A 15810-nucleotide genomic window follows, 5' to 3' on the forward strand; every position below is an offset into this window, starting at 1 on the left:
AAATCTGCAGCCATAACACTATTTGAGAGTCTCCTCTGCCTGCTGAAAGCTTTTTGGTTCAGCTCCCACAGTGAAATATCGGTAATCTCTTTTTGAAATATTCCAAAAGGCTGAATTATGACCCTTCTTTAGTGTTTTTCTCATGTTACAGTAGACTTTTTTCCTGCAAAGTTGGCATGTGTTTGTTGCACTTCCAAAACACGCTGTAAATTTTCAAGAAAAATCAAGTTGTTTCTTGAACTCAATTCAAAAATGTCATTAAAAATGCTCCACAAACTGTGCCTGTGAACTCCTGGATGGCTTCTGTGCTACATTACTGCTGCCCTTCCTTCAGGCGTTACGATCCAGAGCTCATCACTCACACAATTGTCTCATCAAATCCAAAAAGAAAACTGAATCCAAGTGCCTAAAAAGTAAACATTTTTAATAATTCAGAGGTTCCGCCTTTAAGAAAATAACCACGAGAATCTGATATGCTTATCAAACTGCAGGAACACATTTTTTTTAAAGAATTCCTCTGCCTTTGCTTTTCAGAGGTCAGAGGATAAAGTGACTGTAATCTAAGGCTCATTTCAGCCCCAATGCGAACAATTCCTTCTGTTTAGAGCTGGAGTGGGTTGATGAGGAGCTGCACGTTCTCCCTGAAATGATCATGCTTCAGCAGCCACCGCACAAATCCAACACAATGGAGCTCACTTTGAGCTGGAACACGTTCACTTAAAGAGCTGCACCACGCAGCAGCCTCACAGAGTAAAGCAAATAGGAATTTAACAAACTGTCTTAGAATTATGCTAAATATGACTGCCATTGTGCATATTAAGAGTACAGACAAAGAAATGCAAACATTTAAAGATATAAATAATGAATATAAAGTACCGGTAAATGGGAGATGGAATGCAGTGGTGAGCAGACACAGCTCATATTCAAGTCCAGCTTGAAATTGAACATGCAGTTCACTTAAGGAGCCCCCAAAACTTGAAATCTGTTTTGGAAAACCAGCGAGTCCTCATTACTCAGTTCATAAATCCAGCATTTTTTTTAATCTTTGCTCCTTCCTATCTGTCACATCCATCAGGTCTTTAAGATTACGTAAAGATTTGTAGAAGGCAGCGATCCTGATGTTGAGCTAAAGTCAAACATTGGCATTAGGTTGTGTGTTTTCATGCTTTTTAAAGCAGAGTCTTTGGCCTGTACAATAGATATAAACCTCTTAGGCAAAAGTAAAAGTCAGTTAAATTTGGTAAAGCTAGACCCACCTCACCAAAAGAACAAAGTTGGATGATGCCCAAGGCTGTTTTCACCAGTCCGTTGAGTTTTTGACAGGGTTGGTTACATTTAGGATGCCAGAGGAATGGAGAAGTGTGATGGAGCCAATTTTTCAAGAATACGGGAGAGTGTGCAGAGTTTTGGCAACTACAGAGGAATAAAGCTAATGAGCTATGGAAGGAAGCTACGGTAAAGAGTCGTAGAAGCTAGATTAAGAGCAGGAGTGAACATTTGTTAGCAGCAGTATGGTTTCATGCGAAGAAAGAGCACTACAAATGCAATATTTGCTGTGAAGATGTTGATGGAGAAGTACAGAAAGGTCAGAGAGCTATGTGTCTTTGTAGATCTGGAGACAGCTTATGACAGGGCGCCCAGAGAGGAACTGTGGTATTGTATGAGGAAGTGTGGAGTGACAGAGAAGTATCTCAGGGCAGTACAGGGCACAAGGGCTGTAAGACAGTGGTGAGGTGTGCTATAGGCAGTTTCGGGGGTAACAGATTACAAAGTAACGGATAATTTAATTACTTTCGTCAGTAACGGAGGAATATAACGAATTATAGTTCAGATTTGGATAATTAATTAGGAAAAATTGAAAAATACTGAGGTACTGGCGCATTTGGGGATCGGTCAAAGGACACACATGCCCTCATTGCTGCAGTCACATTGCTTTCCTAACTGGCTCAAAGATGAGACGAAAAGAGATGCTTCAAGAATTCTTATAGTCCCAGAGGAGCAGCAGGTGAGCAGCAGAGCAGAGACCCGCCCCGGGTACTGATGTGTCGGTATTGAATGAAACAACTCTAAAGTAGGTTCTTTGGTGTCAAAGATGAGAGCCAGCTCCTTCCTGGTAAATGTTTTTCTATTATATTTCACCTTTCCTACTCCACAGAGGAGGGGAGTAGTCCCGTGTCTCAGCAACGAGGACTGTGCACAAAAGGCAGACGTGGAGAGAGAGAATACCTGATACCCAAAGTCAGCGAAAATGAAAGTGGAGGCATTAAATAGATCTCTGTGTTTTCAAAAGAGTGACTTACTTTCAGCTTTGATGAATATAAGCATAACAGGTTTTTCCACATCTCACTTAGAGCAGTGGCATAGACCACATGTGCTGTAACTTATTTTTGCGTCATTTTTCACACTGTTGTCTGAATTCTAATAAAACCAGGTTATGTCTTGAACGAGGTTCATACTTTATAATTAAAGTTAAATGAAAGACAAGAGGATCTTGTTTGTATTGTTTTTTACCTTGAGAATATGTAAATGAGAAGAAAAAAGAAGTAATGAGTGAATTATTTTATCGAATAGGTAATGAGAAAAGTAATTTAATTACAATTTTGATCCAGTAACTAAGTAGAGCAATTAATTAATTTTTAGAAGTAATTTACCCAACACTGGCTATAGGAGTGACAGAGGAGCTCAAGGTGGAGGTGGGATTACATCCGGGATCAGCTCTGAACCCCTTCTTGTTTGCAATGGTGATGGACCGGCTTACAGAGGAGGTTAAACAGGGATCACCATAGACTATGATGTTTGCAGATGATATTGTGATTTGCATTGAGAGCAGGGAAAAGGTGGAGGACAAGCTAGAGAGAAGGAGGAAATGAAGGTTAGCCAGAGTACGACTTACATGTGTGTGAATGAGAGGGACCCAAGTGGAAGAGTGAGGTTACATGGGGGAAGAGATAAAGAAGGTGGAGGATTTGAAGAATCTAGGGTCAGCAGTCCAGAGTAATGGAGAGTGTGGAAAAGAAGTGAAGAAGCGAGTGCAGGCAGGTTGGAATGGGTGGAGGAAGCTGTCAGGTGTGGTGTGTCATGGAAGAGTTTCAGTGTAACCCTTGTGCTATCCTAGGCACTTTATCGTTGGGAGTTGGGTCATCTAGACCCACTAGACAGTGCGCTGAACCTTTTTTTTCAATGATTTGTGATCTTCACTGGTGTCCATGGATTACATGAAATCTTTCCACTTTTATCCACCTTTGTCATGGTAGGGAGAACACGACAATGTAAGGGTGGGGTCATCTAAGATAGCACAAGGTTTAAACGAAAGGAAAGGTGTAGAAAACTGTGGTGAGAGCAGCCATGTTGTTCGGCCAAGAGACAGTGGTACAGAGGAACAGACAGGAAGCAGAGCTGGAGGTAGCAGAGATGAAGATGCTGAGGTTCTCTTTGGAAGTGACCAGTATGGATCAGAAATGAGGACATCAGAGAGACATGTTAGAGGTTTTGGTGATAAAGTCAAAGAGGCCAGACTGAGATGGTTGGGATAAGTCCAGAGGAGAGACAGTGAACATATTGGCAGAAGGATGCTGAGTCTAGAGCTGCCAATCAAACGGCCAAGAGGAAAACGAAAGAGGAGGTCTGTAGATTTGGTAAACAAAGACATGAAGGGAGCTGGTGTTAGAGTAGAGGATGCTGAAGACAGGGTTAGATGCAGGAAGCTGACTCGCTGTGGTGACCCTGAAGGGACAAGCCGAAAGGAAAATAATAATAAGAAAGTTGTCCGTATTTTCAATGTTGTTCGCAACAGTTTTATTTTAATATCACATACAGAATGTGGGATTTTTCGAATCGTGTTATGCGTTAGAAAATGTTACTGTTTCTGAGACAGTTGGCATTTTTATTTTGATTTAAGACTGAGGCACCAGAATCAGAATCGACGGTGAAACATCATCACGTGTCAGCTAAAAGCTAGACGGAAATTAGTCACAGACAAAAATGACTTTTATCACACAAGTGATCAGATGTCAAAAGAGAAGTGACTTTTCCTCTCGTTCCTGCTGTAACAGCCCCCAAATTACAAGAAAGTTTCATTGAGATAACTCAGGGAGCAGTTAAAAATAATCGAAAAATCCTTTTTGTTTAAGTAAAGAATGTAATAAATGCAAGAACAGTTCTTTGCATTGGAGTGTTTTTTGCAGTAATTAAACTTTTTTGTTCTGTTTTCTATTACTGGTAACCAATGCACACACAGACAAACAACTGTAATTTCAAGAAGTACAAAGTGGAACCCACTCATTTCCTGTGTGATCCGCTTCCTCGTTGGTGAACCCAAAACTTCAAGTGACAGATGAGAACACAACAAGAAATAAGCAAGAAAACTTGCATAAATGCATAATTAAATTACATGTAGAGTCTTGTTTTTTTTTACCATTTTCTGAAAAAATAAAAACATTTCATCAAATGCTGAGATGGTTCTGACCTCTGAAGCACTTTTTTATATCGTTTTTTATCATTTAAAGCTCAAGCTTGATAGCACCTTTTATCTACATCAAATAAATACATTGAGCATCCAAAAGAGAACCCAACAGTTACAGGAAGAACTTTGGTGAGGAGAGGCAGGCAGCGCTGTAGGAAGGCGCCTGTTTCTTCTGCACAAACAGAAAAGGAAATTAGTTATTCTTTAAATACACAATTACTTTTAAAATGGTTCAACCCCACCGTAAATTGTTCACAAACCTGTATTACAACTGTACTACAACTTTCACTTTTGATTAGCACTGCAATTTCCCAATACTTTCGTTTCCTGACCATCAGAAATGTTGCGACACGGACGCATAACAGGAAGGAAGCCGTCTGTGGCTGACACCTGCTTCAGAAAAAGCAAATAATCTAAAACTAAGATTATAAAATGTTAGAGTCAAAGCTGTTATTAATCTGATTGTGTCAGAAAGAGCTGGTGAATATCTGGTGATTCTTCTTATTCTTTTACAGCAGATTAAATCAGCAAGTAATGAAGAACTAAACTGCAAACCAATACTACAGAATTTAATGTCTGCAGAAAGAAGCAAAGGCTGAAGATAAGAGCTCTGAACTGAGTGATGCTCTGAGGTGATTTAGCTTCCTCTGACACTGAAAACCTGCAGCATAATGAGAGTGAAATTGATTTAGGGGAGATTCAACCACCCTAAAATGTCAATTGGTCTGCAGGAGACCTGATGTTTAAACACTGCGAACCTAAACCTCCAGTGCTCCTTCCACTTTCGGCTTCTCCCATCTGGGGTCGCCACAGCGAACGAGTCGCATGGTAGATTTGGCAATGTTTTACGCCGGATGCCCTTCCTGACTCAACCTTCTCAAACCGGGCTTGGAACCGGCAGAGGTAGAGAAGGGAACAGGGAGCAGCCCGGAGTCGAACCCTGGTTTCACGGACGGAAGGAGCCGCAAACCAGCATGAGCTAAACCGGCTCCCCTAAACCTCCAGTGCTCCAAATTTAGAAAAGCAGGCCAGAAACCCTCTTAGGGTTAAAGCAGCAAACCATTACCACGTTATGCCTAAAGCTATCAACTCATGTTCAAGCGGCTGCTTTCAATGAAAAGTCTATGTAAACGCATGTACACCCATGTTTCTATGAAGTGATATGTATGCCACCACATTGCAAACAAAAATTTCTAAATATAAAATGAAAAAAATTAAATATTTGCTGTCAAATCTTTTTTTTTGTTGCTTTCAAGCATTTCTGAGAGTAAATATTAAATATTTTCATTTGTTACTTTAAAAGTTTTGTCTGCAATGTGGTGGCATATATATCACCACATATGTTTTGGCCTCCGCATTCAGAACTCTCCCATTCACGCGTCGCTTACGCAAGTTTTTCTGTCAGTTCTCTGCCTCTACGTTCCAATCGGGCATTCAGTGATCACGCGCTGCAAGTTCAAGCAGTCGAATTACTGGTTACAGAACTATGGACCTGCCACAGTGGTCAATGGGTGTCTGTTCAAAGACTCAGTAAATCCTGTTTGACAGGTCTGGTCTGGACAGCACCAGTGGGACGGGGAAACCTCATGTTTGTGTATAACGGGATGTTTCCTCTGCCTGTCAGCATGATCGTCATGTTTTCACGTCCATATACGGTAGTCTGGAACGCCTTCCTCCAGGATGACAGCTCTCTCTGTGTCATATGTCTACCTGAAGCATCCCCCAGCACATAGTCTAAAAACATGCAACACTTCTCATGCATCTTGTTTTAAAATGTTCTAATTCTGCAACTGTCTGGATTTAGGGGCGGCAGTGGCTCAGGCGGTTGAGCAGGTCGTCCAATGATCGAAAGGTCGGCGGTGCGATCCCCGCTCCCCCCAGCCAACTGTCGTTGTGTCCTTGGGCAAGATCTTTCACCCTTCCTGCCTCCAGTGTGGCTCCTCTGGTGTGTCAACGCGTACGAATGTCCCGGTGATGGTCAGAGGGGCCATAGGCGCAAACTGGCAGCCACGCCTCTATCAGTCTGCCCCAGGCTAGCTGTGGAAGCTGTGATGGTAACTACATCAGTAGATAAATCCAATCCATTATTATTATTATAAGTAGTAGGTATTTTCCAAGTTCATTTTCCTACCCCAAAGTAAGACGGCTCGTTCTCTAAGGCCCAGCCTTTCACTCCTTGTGGACGCCGCCCCATTTCGTGACGTCAACGTATTGCCGGCCTCAGCAGCGTGTCTGCGTTTTGTCCACGATAACAAACAATATACGAACTTTTGCAAACATGGATATGAATATTGTGCATATTAAATAAAAGCATTTAGCTGATCACCACTAGCTTCACAGAGAAAGTGTATGTGTGTGTTAGCCTGGGGGCAGAGCTGGCAGCGCAGACTCTTCCAGGGAGGGGCGGTTTCTCACTTTGTGATGTCACAATGTGAAAAGCCTCTTGTTTTGGTGGATTGGGAGGGGCTGGTGCACAGAGAGCAGGTTTTTAGAGGAATGCTCAGAAATGTGTGAATGAAGCAAAATACCACTTTGGGGTTGTTTTTGGGAGAATAAACATTATAATACAGTAAACAAAAATAAAAAAGCTGAGTTTCATTGATATAAGCCCTTTAATTATGTTTTTTTTATTTAGCATTTACATAAGTTAGTCATGTAACTCATTTTTTTATTTGGCTTTTAAGTATTTTATCACTTTTATTATTTATCTTTTGTTAATTTATTACCATATCTTTAATCTATACTCTTTCTTGTCAAACTGTTAGCTGCAGCATTTCTCACCACTTCATGATTGTCTTTTGTTTTTATTTATTTATTGTTTTTTAATGACTTCTTGATTTGTGGTTTTATGTCTTTGTCAAGCACCTTTTGTTTTGATGAAACGTGCCCAAAAATAAAGTGACTGATTGATTGATCAGGTGATTGACTGAAACAACTAAAAGAGATTTTAACGGGGTGATGCGCGCGTGCAACTCAAATCAGCAGTCTCCTCCCACGTCCTCCCAGCAGACTCGCGTCCACTCCCACTCAGGAACTTCAGTCACACATGTGACTTTGCAGAAAGAGGTATGGTGAGTGTTCTGCTCCCACATCTGCGCATTCCAGGATTGGACGTGTGGCTTTATGGTCAGTGAGTTTTCTGCAGGGACAGGTGTGTGTATATTCCTGGTGACTGTCTGACACAGTCTGGTGCTGGGAAAGGCGCTGTTTTCAGTGGGTGAGTCATTCAGCATCTCGGGTCCGTCCGGTCCACCCCTCCAGCCAGACGCAGCCAGACGCGTCAGTCTCGGGATGTGGAGAAGTTGCGTCTGGCGCGCGCCTCCTTTACGCGTTTTCTCTCAAAGATCCCAAGAAGAAGACCGACTCCGCTTCTGTGATAAACGTCCAAAATGAAAAGCCAAAGTAAGAGAGCCTCAGCGGATCCCCACAAAGTCAGAGAGAGAACTCCATCGCCGTGTTCAGGCTGAGCGCGCGCTCATCCAGCATCCGCGACCATGTCTGTGGCTCTCACCTCCCCCCTGATTCTCTACATCGGAATGGAGGTGCTGATCGCGATCTCCTCGGTCATCGGGAACGTGATGGTGGTCTGGGCTGTGCGCATCAACCGCGCACTGAGAGACACCACCTTCTGCTTCATCGTCTCCCTGGCCTTGGCTGACATTGCAGTCGGGGCTCTTGTCATCCCTCTCGCCATAACCATCAGCATTGGACTCGAGACGCACTTCTACAGCTGTCTGCTGGTCGCCTGCACGGTCCTTGTCCTCACTCAAAGTTCCATCCTGGCGCTGCTGGCCATCGCCTTTGACCGCTATCTCAGAGTGAAAATACCAATGAGGTAGGCCTAGAGGCGGATTCCACGGCTTCTATCACCGGCATTTTATGCACCTTTCATAAGTTTGAATTGCATGAAATGTCCTGGTTTTGTACTGAACTGATAACGCGCGCATACAATGCCGTTTTTCATATTCTATCACCTGCATTTTTTGCGCCTTTTGCCAGTTCAGTACAAAACCAGATCATTTAAAGTTTTTCAAACCTAATTGTGCAGCTTTTCTGTGCAGTTTAAGTTAGTTTGAGACTTAGAACTTTTCAGTTATTAATACATCTCCACACAATTTCAACCACAATATGGTTGAAATTGAAAAATGGTATATATTTCAAATATGGTTGAAATTTTCCTCTTTTTTCCCCATTAATAACGTAAATAAAGTTGAATAACTTTGTATGCTATAGGAGCTCAAACTTCCTCTTTAAATTGATACGTTAGACAACCAGCCTTGAAGTGTCTTTCAGAGAATGCATGATTGGTCAATAGTTTCATGGTAGCTGCTTCACGGATTGCATAATTCCTCAATTTGGCAACAGAGCCCTTTCAAGCAATAACAACCCACATGTTCACGCAGCCCTTTTCCGTACCCAGCCGCTGACAGGAAACCTTTTTATAAAGAATAACGCAGAGATTCATTAGATTTTTGTTGTGTTTTGCACTGTTATTTTAGAAACAGGATAATTATAGCCGTAACTGAGTCACATTTAAGCGGAACTGTCAAATCCTGGCTTTCATCAACCGCAGATCTACTTTCCATAAATGAAACAAACAAGGGTGAAGTTCTGAATAATGGCACCCTCACCTCTAAGAGAATCAGCTTACTTACTCATAAACTTTTATCTGGACACACTCAGCTTTTAAAACCTCTAAAATGTTTATAGTCTCAGGATAATATGAGACATCATTTCACCTCCACCCAAAAGCTCCCTTGTGACTGCGATAAGCGCTTGCTTTTTATAGCTGAGGTATTTGAAGACATGTTGTGGTGATAAGGATGCTCTGAAGTTTGAAAACGTCCCGTATCTTTCGGGGGGGGGGGGGGGGGGGGGGTTAAGTTCTATAGGTGGGAGATTGGGATCAAGTCTCTGAGGAAAGACAGACTGACAATAGACAAAAAAAAGTAAATTTTGACACATGGATCAACTGATTCATATGCAAAACATTAGAACCAGCTCACTAGCAGCTGCGACTTTTGCGTCTATTTCTTCAATCTCCGTTGAACTTTAACCTGTGTTTACTTTATCAAAAAATGTGGCCGTCGGCAGGGGCCAAATGGGATTTTAAAAGGGAGAAGATGCATAATTTTGCTGTAACTCCTTAGATTTTTGTGTATTGTGCCAAACTGGATGCAGCTAGGATAAAAAACGGACATATTACTGACAACGCTTGATTCATAAAGGTTTGTACAGTCATTTAAAAGCCTTTTCAAAAACCGGAACTTTGTTTTCTGCTGCTCTGTAACTTATGTAAGTAGTGAGAGAACGTAACATTGGCAGCACCCAGGTTTCTTCAGAAAAGCAGGGATGTCTGGACTTGTTAAAAACTGCTGTCAGGTGTTTTCTATCAGACATATATTGTTACAGTTGTGACAGTTAGGCATCGAAATGACAGAGATCAGAAGAAAACATAATTATTATTGAGGTAAACCACAAGATGAATTTTTGGCCCAGCTGAGTGACCTTTCATAATGAAAGTGTGTGTATTTCCACATGTTAAAATGTAATGTTAGGAAGTAATTCTGCTGCTCAGATGTTTTTCTGCTTTATGTCAACAGGTTCAAGTCTGCCAAACTAAGCTAGTTCGCTGAATTTAAAAAAGCTTTTCTGTCTTTTTTTAACCAAAATCACCAGAAATTTGTAAAAATAAAGCAAGCTTTGACAGTAAACACGTTTTACTCTTATCTGCACAAACCACAGTTAAAGACAGAGTTGAGGTACAGTGAAAGGCTTTGCTTGGCATCGTATCCCATTTAGTTTGATCAAATTCCATTTCTTTATTGCTTTAGTTTAAGAACATTAGTCACCTAATAAAAAAAGAAAACCTAAATGAAATAATAAGAAGATTCTGCTTCACATGACCTCACTCCTATATCTGTTTGGACTAGTGTTGTGCCAAAAGACATCAGGATTATCAATAAAAATGACAGTTGGAGCATTTTAGGACAATAAACTGACTCAGTTTTTAGCCTCTGTTTTAATAAGAAGGAGTTCATGTTTACAAAAGGATTTTTGGCAAAAAGGCAAAACCAATTTTCTCAGATCTGAAGAGAAGAAAGTACAAAAAAAAAACATTCAGTAACCAAAAGTTTACCATATAATCCTGTTGTTTCTGCTTTAATTCCAGGACAATGTGTAATCTTAAAATCATTTTAAATTGAATGAATACCAAAAAGAAAAATACATTACTGCGCTATTTTGTTTTTTATGTCGGTGCTATGAGTTTAAGCAAACAGTGGATCTCCTCATTCACCAAAGCTGGGGTTTTCTTAGCTTTTGTTTCTACACTTCTGACACGTAAAACAGTCAGGATTTTTCCTACTTGAGCTTAATAAGTTGGATTTGTCTTGGTTTAAATCATTTTCTAAGGCTGGACTGACGCTTGGGGTTTTATCAGAGCGTTCTTAGATATTGCTTCGGTGACCTTCTTTCATAAAAGACGATCTACTGTTTTCTGTGGAAGATGAAAAAGTGGGGAAGGTAGCACCTTTTTACTTTTATTTTTATTAAGGCTGTTATGCACTTTCTCTGTTTCTTTTTACATCTTTAGGTGAACATTTTTTGGCAAAAAAACTCAGGTATTTACAGACACACAACACATGTATTCCTATTGAAACCACAGTAACTAAACAAAAAAAAACCCTAAACATGTATGAAATTGAAGGTATTGCTAGAAAAACTAAAGGTTAAAATGTGAAACTTTTTGCGCCGATATGATGAAAACAGTTTGGACTGTTTAAAAAAGATAAACAGAGGAAACGAAAAATTGCACACATAAGCCAAGAACTCTTCTTCTGTGAGGCAAACGCACTGACCGACTGCGCCGTGCAGCTCACGGCCACCAAAGCAACATCTTTTTTAATCTTTCTGCTTTCTTGACTGACCCATGCTCTGAGCAATTCTAAACACTTAAACTGGCAGACTGTGGGAAAACAGAAAAAGCATTTCAAGAAATTGGGCTTTGCGTGCCTTTGAACCTGGGAACATTTTGGTAAAACAAACTGGAAACGTTTTTGTAGAAGATGAGAACAGCCACTTCTGTTAACTTGGTTTTCAGCCCATTTTCTTGACATAATTTAACTCGTTATCTGGAGCAAACAACAACATTTTTCTTTAGATAATGAATACAATTTTACATATATCAAAGATGTGAGCCAAAACCGCAGATATGAGATTACCTCTTATTGATCAACTTTTAGCTGTGATTTAGCCGTGATCTCAAGAAAACAAGCCGTAATTTTAATTTAGAAAAATTAGCTAAAAAGATTATTCACAGAGATGGCCATTCTTGTTTTGCATCGTTTTTTTTTAATAAAACATTAATTATTTGTGACATAAATTGTGATAGTGAAAAAATACATAGAAAGGGGCTGAACTCATTGTGCTAGAGTTTAACCTTAAGACCCCAAATTTGTCTTATCGTTTATGTCTCAGCTATTGGGTTGGAATATGGTCAACTAAGCTCAATTACCAGCTCTTTTGTTACACTTAAAGTTGATTTTTTTTTCTTTACTTGCAAACATTACCTAACTGTGCTAAAAACTAAAACTTATTTTTTCATATAATATTAGAAGTGGCCTTTCAAAGTGGAGCAGATGGAGACATTATTGTCAGATTAGCCTTCCCTGAGTCAGGATAAACGTTCGGATTGTTCATGCATTTGACTGTTCTCACAAACATGTCTGTGCATTTTCCTGTAAATGGACATTTTAGTAATATTATTTGTTGTAAAACGCAATAAAACCAAATTAACTTTAAGCTACATTTTGTGGTTCTGAGGATAAACCTCTGCAAAGGTTGTTGTCTTGCTAAAAAATAAGAAACCAAGCATAAGGTTTTCTTGGAATTGTAACTTTTTCCCCCCTTAAATGTCTTATTCTTTGTTACCATAGCTACAAGCGAGTGGTGACCCCTCGGCGAGCTGGCACAGCCGTGCTGTTAAGTTGGCTGGTGTCCATCATAGTGGGCCTCACGCCCATGTTGGGCTGGAACAACCTGCAGCAACTTATTAACAACGGTTCTTTGAAAACGGACCTCCTGGTGACCTGTAAGTTTGAGACGGTCATCAGCATGGACTACATGGTCTACTTCAACTTCTTCGGCTGGGTGTTGCCCCCTCTGCTGCTCATGCTGGCCATCTATGTCGAGATTTTCTACATGATCCACAAGCAGCTCAACAAAAAGGTGCCTTTGCTCTTTTCACTTCTGCAGTTTCCTAATACAACAGGAAGCCTGAAAGACTAAATATTTACATTTGCAACCCCGTTTTTTTTTCATTTTTTTGTAGGTTTCTGCCAGCCACACAGATCCGAGGCGTTATTTTGGGAAGGAACTTAAATTAGCCAAGTCTCTGGCGCTGGTTCTTTTCCTCTTTGCAGTCAGCTGGCTCCCACTTCACATCATAAACTGCATCACCCTCTTCTGCCCTGAACTTTACAAGCCAGAATTCTTCATTTACATCGCCATCCTTCTCACTCATGGCAACTCCGCTGTCAACCCCATCGTTTATGCTTTCCGCATCAAAAAGTTCCGCACAGCGTTCGGGAAAATCTGGAAACAGTACGTGCTTTGTCGGGATCCAGTCGGCCGTCTTCCTCAAAGGGGGAGTCAGGGAGTACGGCGTAACGAGACAAGACTTAGGCAGAATGACCATGACGACAATGATGTGTGACCTTTGGCGATTTATTGAGTTAAGCTGCGACCATGTTTAATGTATCTCACAACGAGGAGCGGCTCCTGCCAGAGACACACTACCCAGCGTGCAACAAGAAACCAACGTTACAAACGAGCCACGGGATCCCCTGTCTGGCTAAGATGTAATTAAGACAGATTTCTCTCTGACACCGGTTGACAAAATGACCTCTCATGGGATAACGTGAGTTTCATCTGGGTCAAGAGCAACTGGCTGAAGTTGAATCGGCGAGAGTCTATTTTTAGCATATGTGGTGCAAAAGGGACATTAAAGTTGGAGCCTTTTTCATGTCAATGATCCTAATGTATGTATTCTTTTACACCACGTGCTGCACTAATACGATTCAATCGGTGGCCTTAAGGGCAGGGAATGTAACTGAGAGGAATCAAGACTAAGTGCTGAACAGCAAATCTACTGTGAGCAAGAAGGTTAATTGTGCGAACAACCGAGTGCTTTGACATGCTCCGGGATATTTGATGCACTCTCGATGCACAGGGGAAGCAAATCTTGATGTTGTGTAGGTCTGGTTTACCTTTTAAGTATCCGAGGCTGTTTAATTAACAGAATGAACTAATATCTATTGTGAAATCAAGAGATACAGTAGAAGAAAAATGTTTTTGATCCCTTTTGGATTTTGTAGGTTTTTCCCACCTAAAACAAAAGTCTAATTGTTGGATAATTTAAGCAGTGAAGGATAGAAAAATCAAGAAAATGACTTAAAAGAATTTACAGTGGGGCAAAAAAGGTACTTAGTCAGCCATCTAGTGTGCAAATTCTCCCACTTAAAAAGATGAGAGGCCTGTAATTCTCATTATGGCTATATCTTAACTATGAGAAACATAACAACAAGAACACCATCTCTACGGGGAAGCATGGAGGTGGAAACATTTTGCTTGGGGTTTTTTTTTTTTTTTTTTTTTTGCACTGGGCTACTTCACCATGTGGATGGGAGGTTGTATGGAGCCATGTGCCATCAAATCCTGAGAGAGAACCTCATTCTCTCCACCAGGAGGCTCAAAATGGTACGTGGATGGGTCTTCCAACAGGATAAGGATAAAACAAACAAGAGATCAAATGGTTATTTCCTCTACTGTACGTTACTTGATGTTTGAACTTGATTTCAGGTGCTGATAGAAGGTATGGCAGCAAATGTGTGTTTTTGAATGTGAATGTTTAGAGCTGTAGTTACTCTGCCTACTCAACTCTCTTTGTCGTTACCATTTTGTCCTAACAATGTTACTCCAACGAACACGTCAGTGACTTGTTACACATTTGACTCCCAGTCGATAGTGAGATTTAACAGTAAAACGTAATGATGCGTTGTGGTGCTTTCACAGAGTCAGCCTAAACTTTTTAAATGAAGCATTTTTGTTAAAATGTGTGGAAATCAAAAGGAGACAGCCAACAATTTGCGGTGCAGACTGTAATGGACGTGTGTAAATGTTATCCTTAGAGTTCGTCTCTTCCACACAGCACTGCTGAGCATCATGCAGTTGATGTTTGAATGTCAAAACACGGTGAGCATACATGTTGCTCCATGTGCTGAGCAGGGGCTTAAATTTATCATGCACTGAGTGCATTCAAGTCATTTTTTAAAACACAGGTTTTACTCCTTAAAATTCTACTAAAGTTGAATTTAGAGAAGTTGCATTTATTTGCACATTAGCTCATTATTTTTTTATGTTTGTCAGAAGGCTAAAAGCTATGTGTAAATAACTAACCAAGTTACTATACGTCACAAAAGTCCCAGAGAATCATTCAAAAGTTTACAACTCTGAAGAGACTAGTTTTCAGCTGCATCTCATTTCCTGCACTTAAAACAGTGTTTTTTTTTCTTCCAGTGATTTTAAATTCCACGAGTAGAAAATGTAATCATTTTTAATAAAAACTCCATGCTCATAAGTTTGTGAAACATCCATCCATTCATTTTCACTTAATTCCTGTTTGAGCACAAGGGGATGCTGGGGCCTATACTAAAGGACAAACTGTCCAAACTCAGGACAGCTCTCAAGTCCAAGGAAGGGCCACACAGAGACAAACAGCTGAACAAACACACACTCACACTTAAAGGGGTGATTCAAAAACAATGTTTCACTTATGAAGCACATGCGAGTGGAGAACATGAAAAGTCCCACACAGAAAGGACCGAACTGGGAATAGAACGAGGTCCTTCTCACTGAGATGTGAGAGTGCTAACCACTACACCCCCATGCAACTCATCAGAAGGATGAATTAGAGTCAGGTCTTAGCGTCCCTGACCAACATCACTGACTATTGCCTTTCAGAAAGTTCCAGAAGCCTGTAGAACTGTAATTCCTTTAAAGAAATTGCGTCTGATTGCTTAAAGTGAGGCTTTTTTAAAATCGTTTTGCAGCCCTTGCTGTAAAATTTTGCTTTTGCTAGTCAAAGGCCATAAAACCACCTATTTGCTTTAAACATTATAGCTTTTTGAGATCGTTCATCACCTTTAGAGCAACTTTTTTTTTTACATTTGGGGACATTGAGTGGATCATTTAAAGGGTTGTAGGGTTGCAAAGGATATTGCCATATCAGTCGTATTTGCTTTGCACCTACCGTATATAGAAAACATTATGGATTTTATTTTGACTCA

The 15810-nt window shown here is 40.6% G+C and overlaps 1 protein-coding gene across 1 annotated transcript; it reads left to right on the top strand.

Annotated features, from left to right (window-relative positions):
• Positions 1-7500: 7500 nt before the first annotated feature.
• On the top strand, positions 7501-15101 carry LOC101170509 (adenosine receptor A1). Its single transcript, XM_004069275.5, has 3 exons — positions 7501-8297; positions 12400-12691; positions 12795-15101. The coding sequence occupies exons 1-3, from the start codon at positions 7957-7959 to the stop codon at positions 13176-13178; spliced, it is 1017 nt and encodes a 338-aa protein (XP_004069323.1). The 5' UTR covers positions 7501-7956; the 3' UTR covers positions 13179-15101.
• Positions 15102-15810: the final 709 nt, after the last annotated feature.

Source organism: Oryzias latipes, chromosome 5 (assembly GCF_053564925.1).
Source record: "Oryzias latipes strain Hd-rR chromosome 5, Olatipes_Hd-rR_3.1".
NCBI lineage: Eukaryota > Metazoa > Chordata > Actinopteri > Beloniformes > Adrianichthyidae > Oryzias > Oryzias latipes.

Bases quoted from the DNA above. Each gene is read 5' to 3' on its own strand.
- LOC101170509 (XM_004069275.5), top strand. From the start codon at position 7,957: ATGTCTGTGGCTCTCACCTCCCCCCTGATTCTCTACATCGGAATGGAG. The intron at 8,298-12,399 runs GTAGGCCTAGAG...TTGTTACCATAG, and splicing joins AGAGTGAAAATACCAATGAG to CTACAAGCGAGTGGTGACCC. The intron at 12,692-12,794 runs GTGCCTTTGCTC...ATTTTTTTGTAG, and splicing joins ACAAGCAGCTCAACAAAAAG to GTTTCTGCCAGCCACACAGA.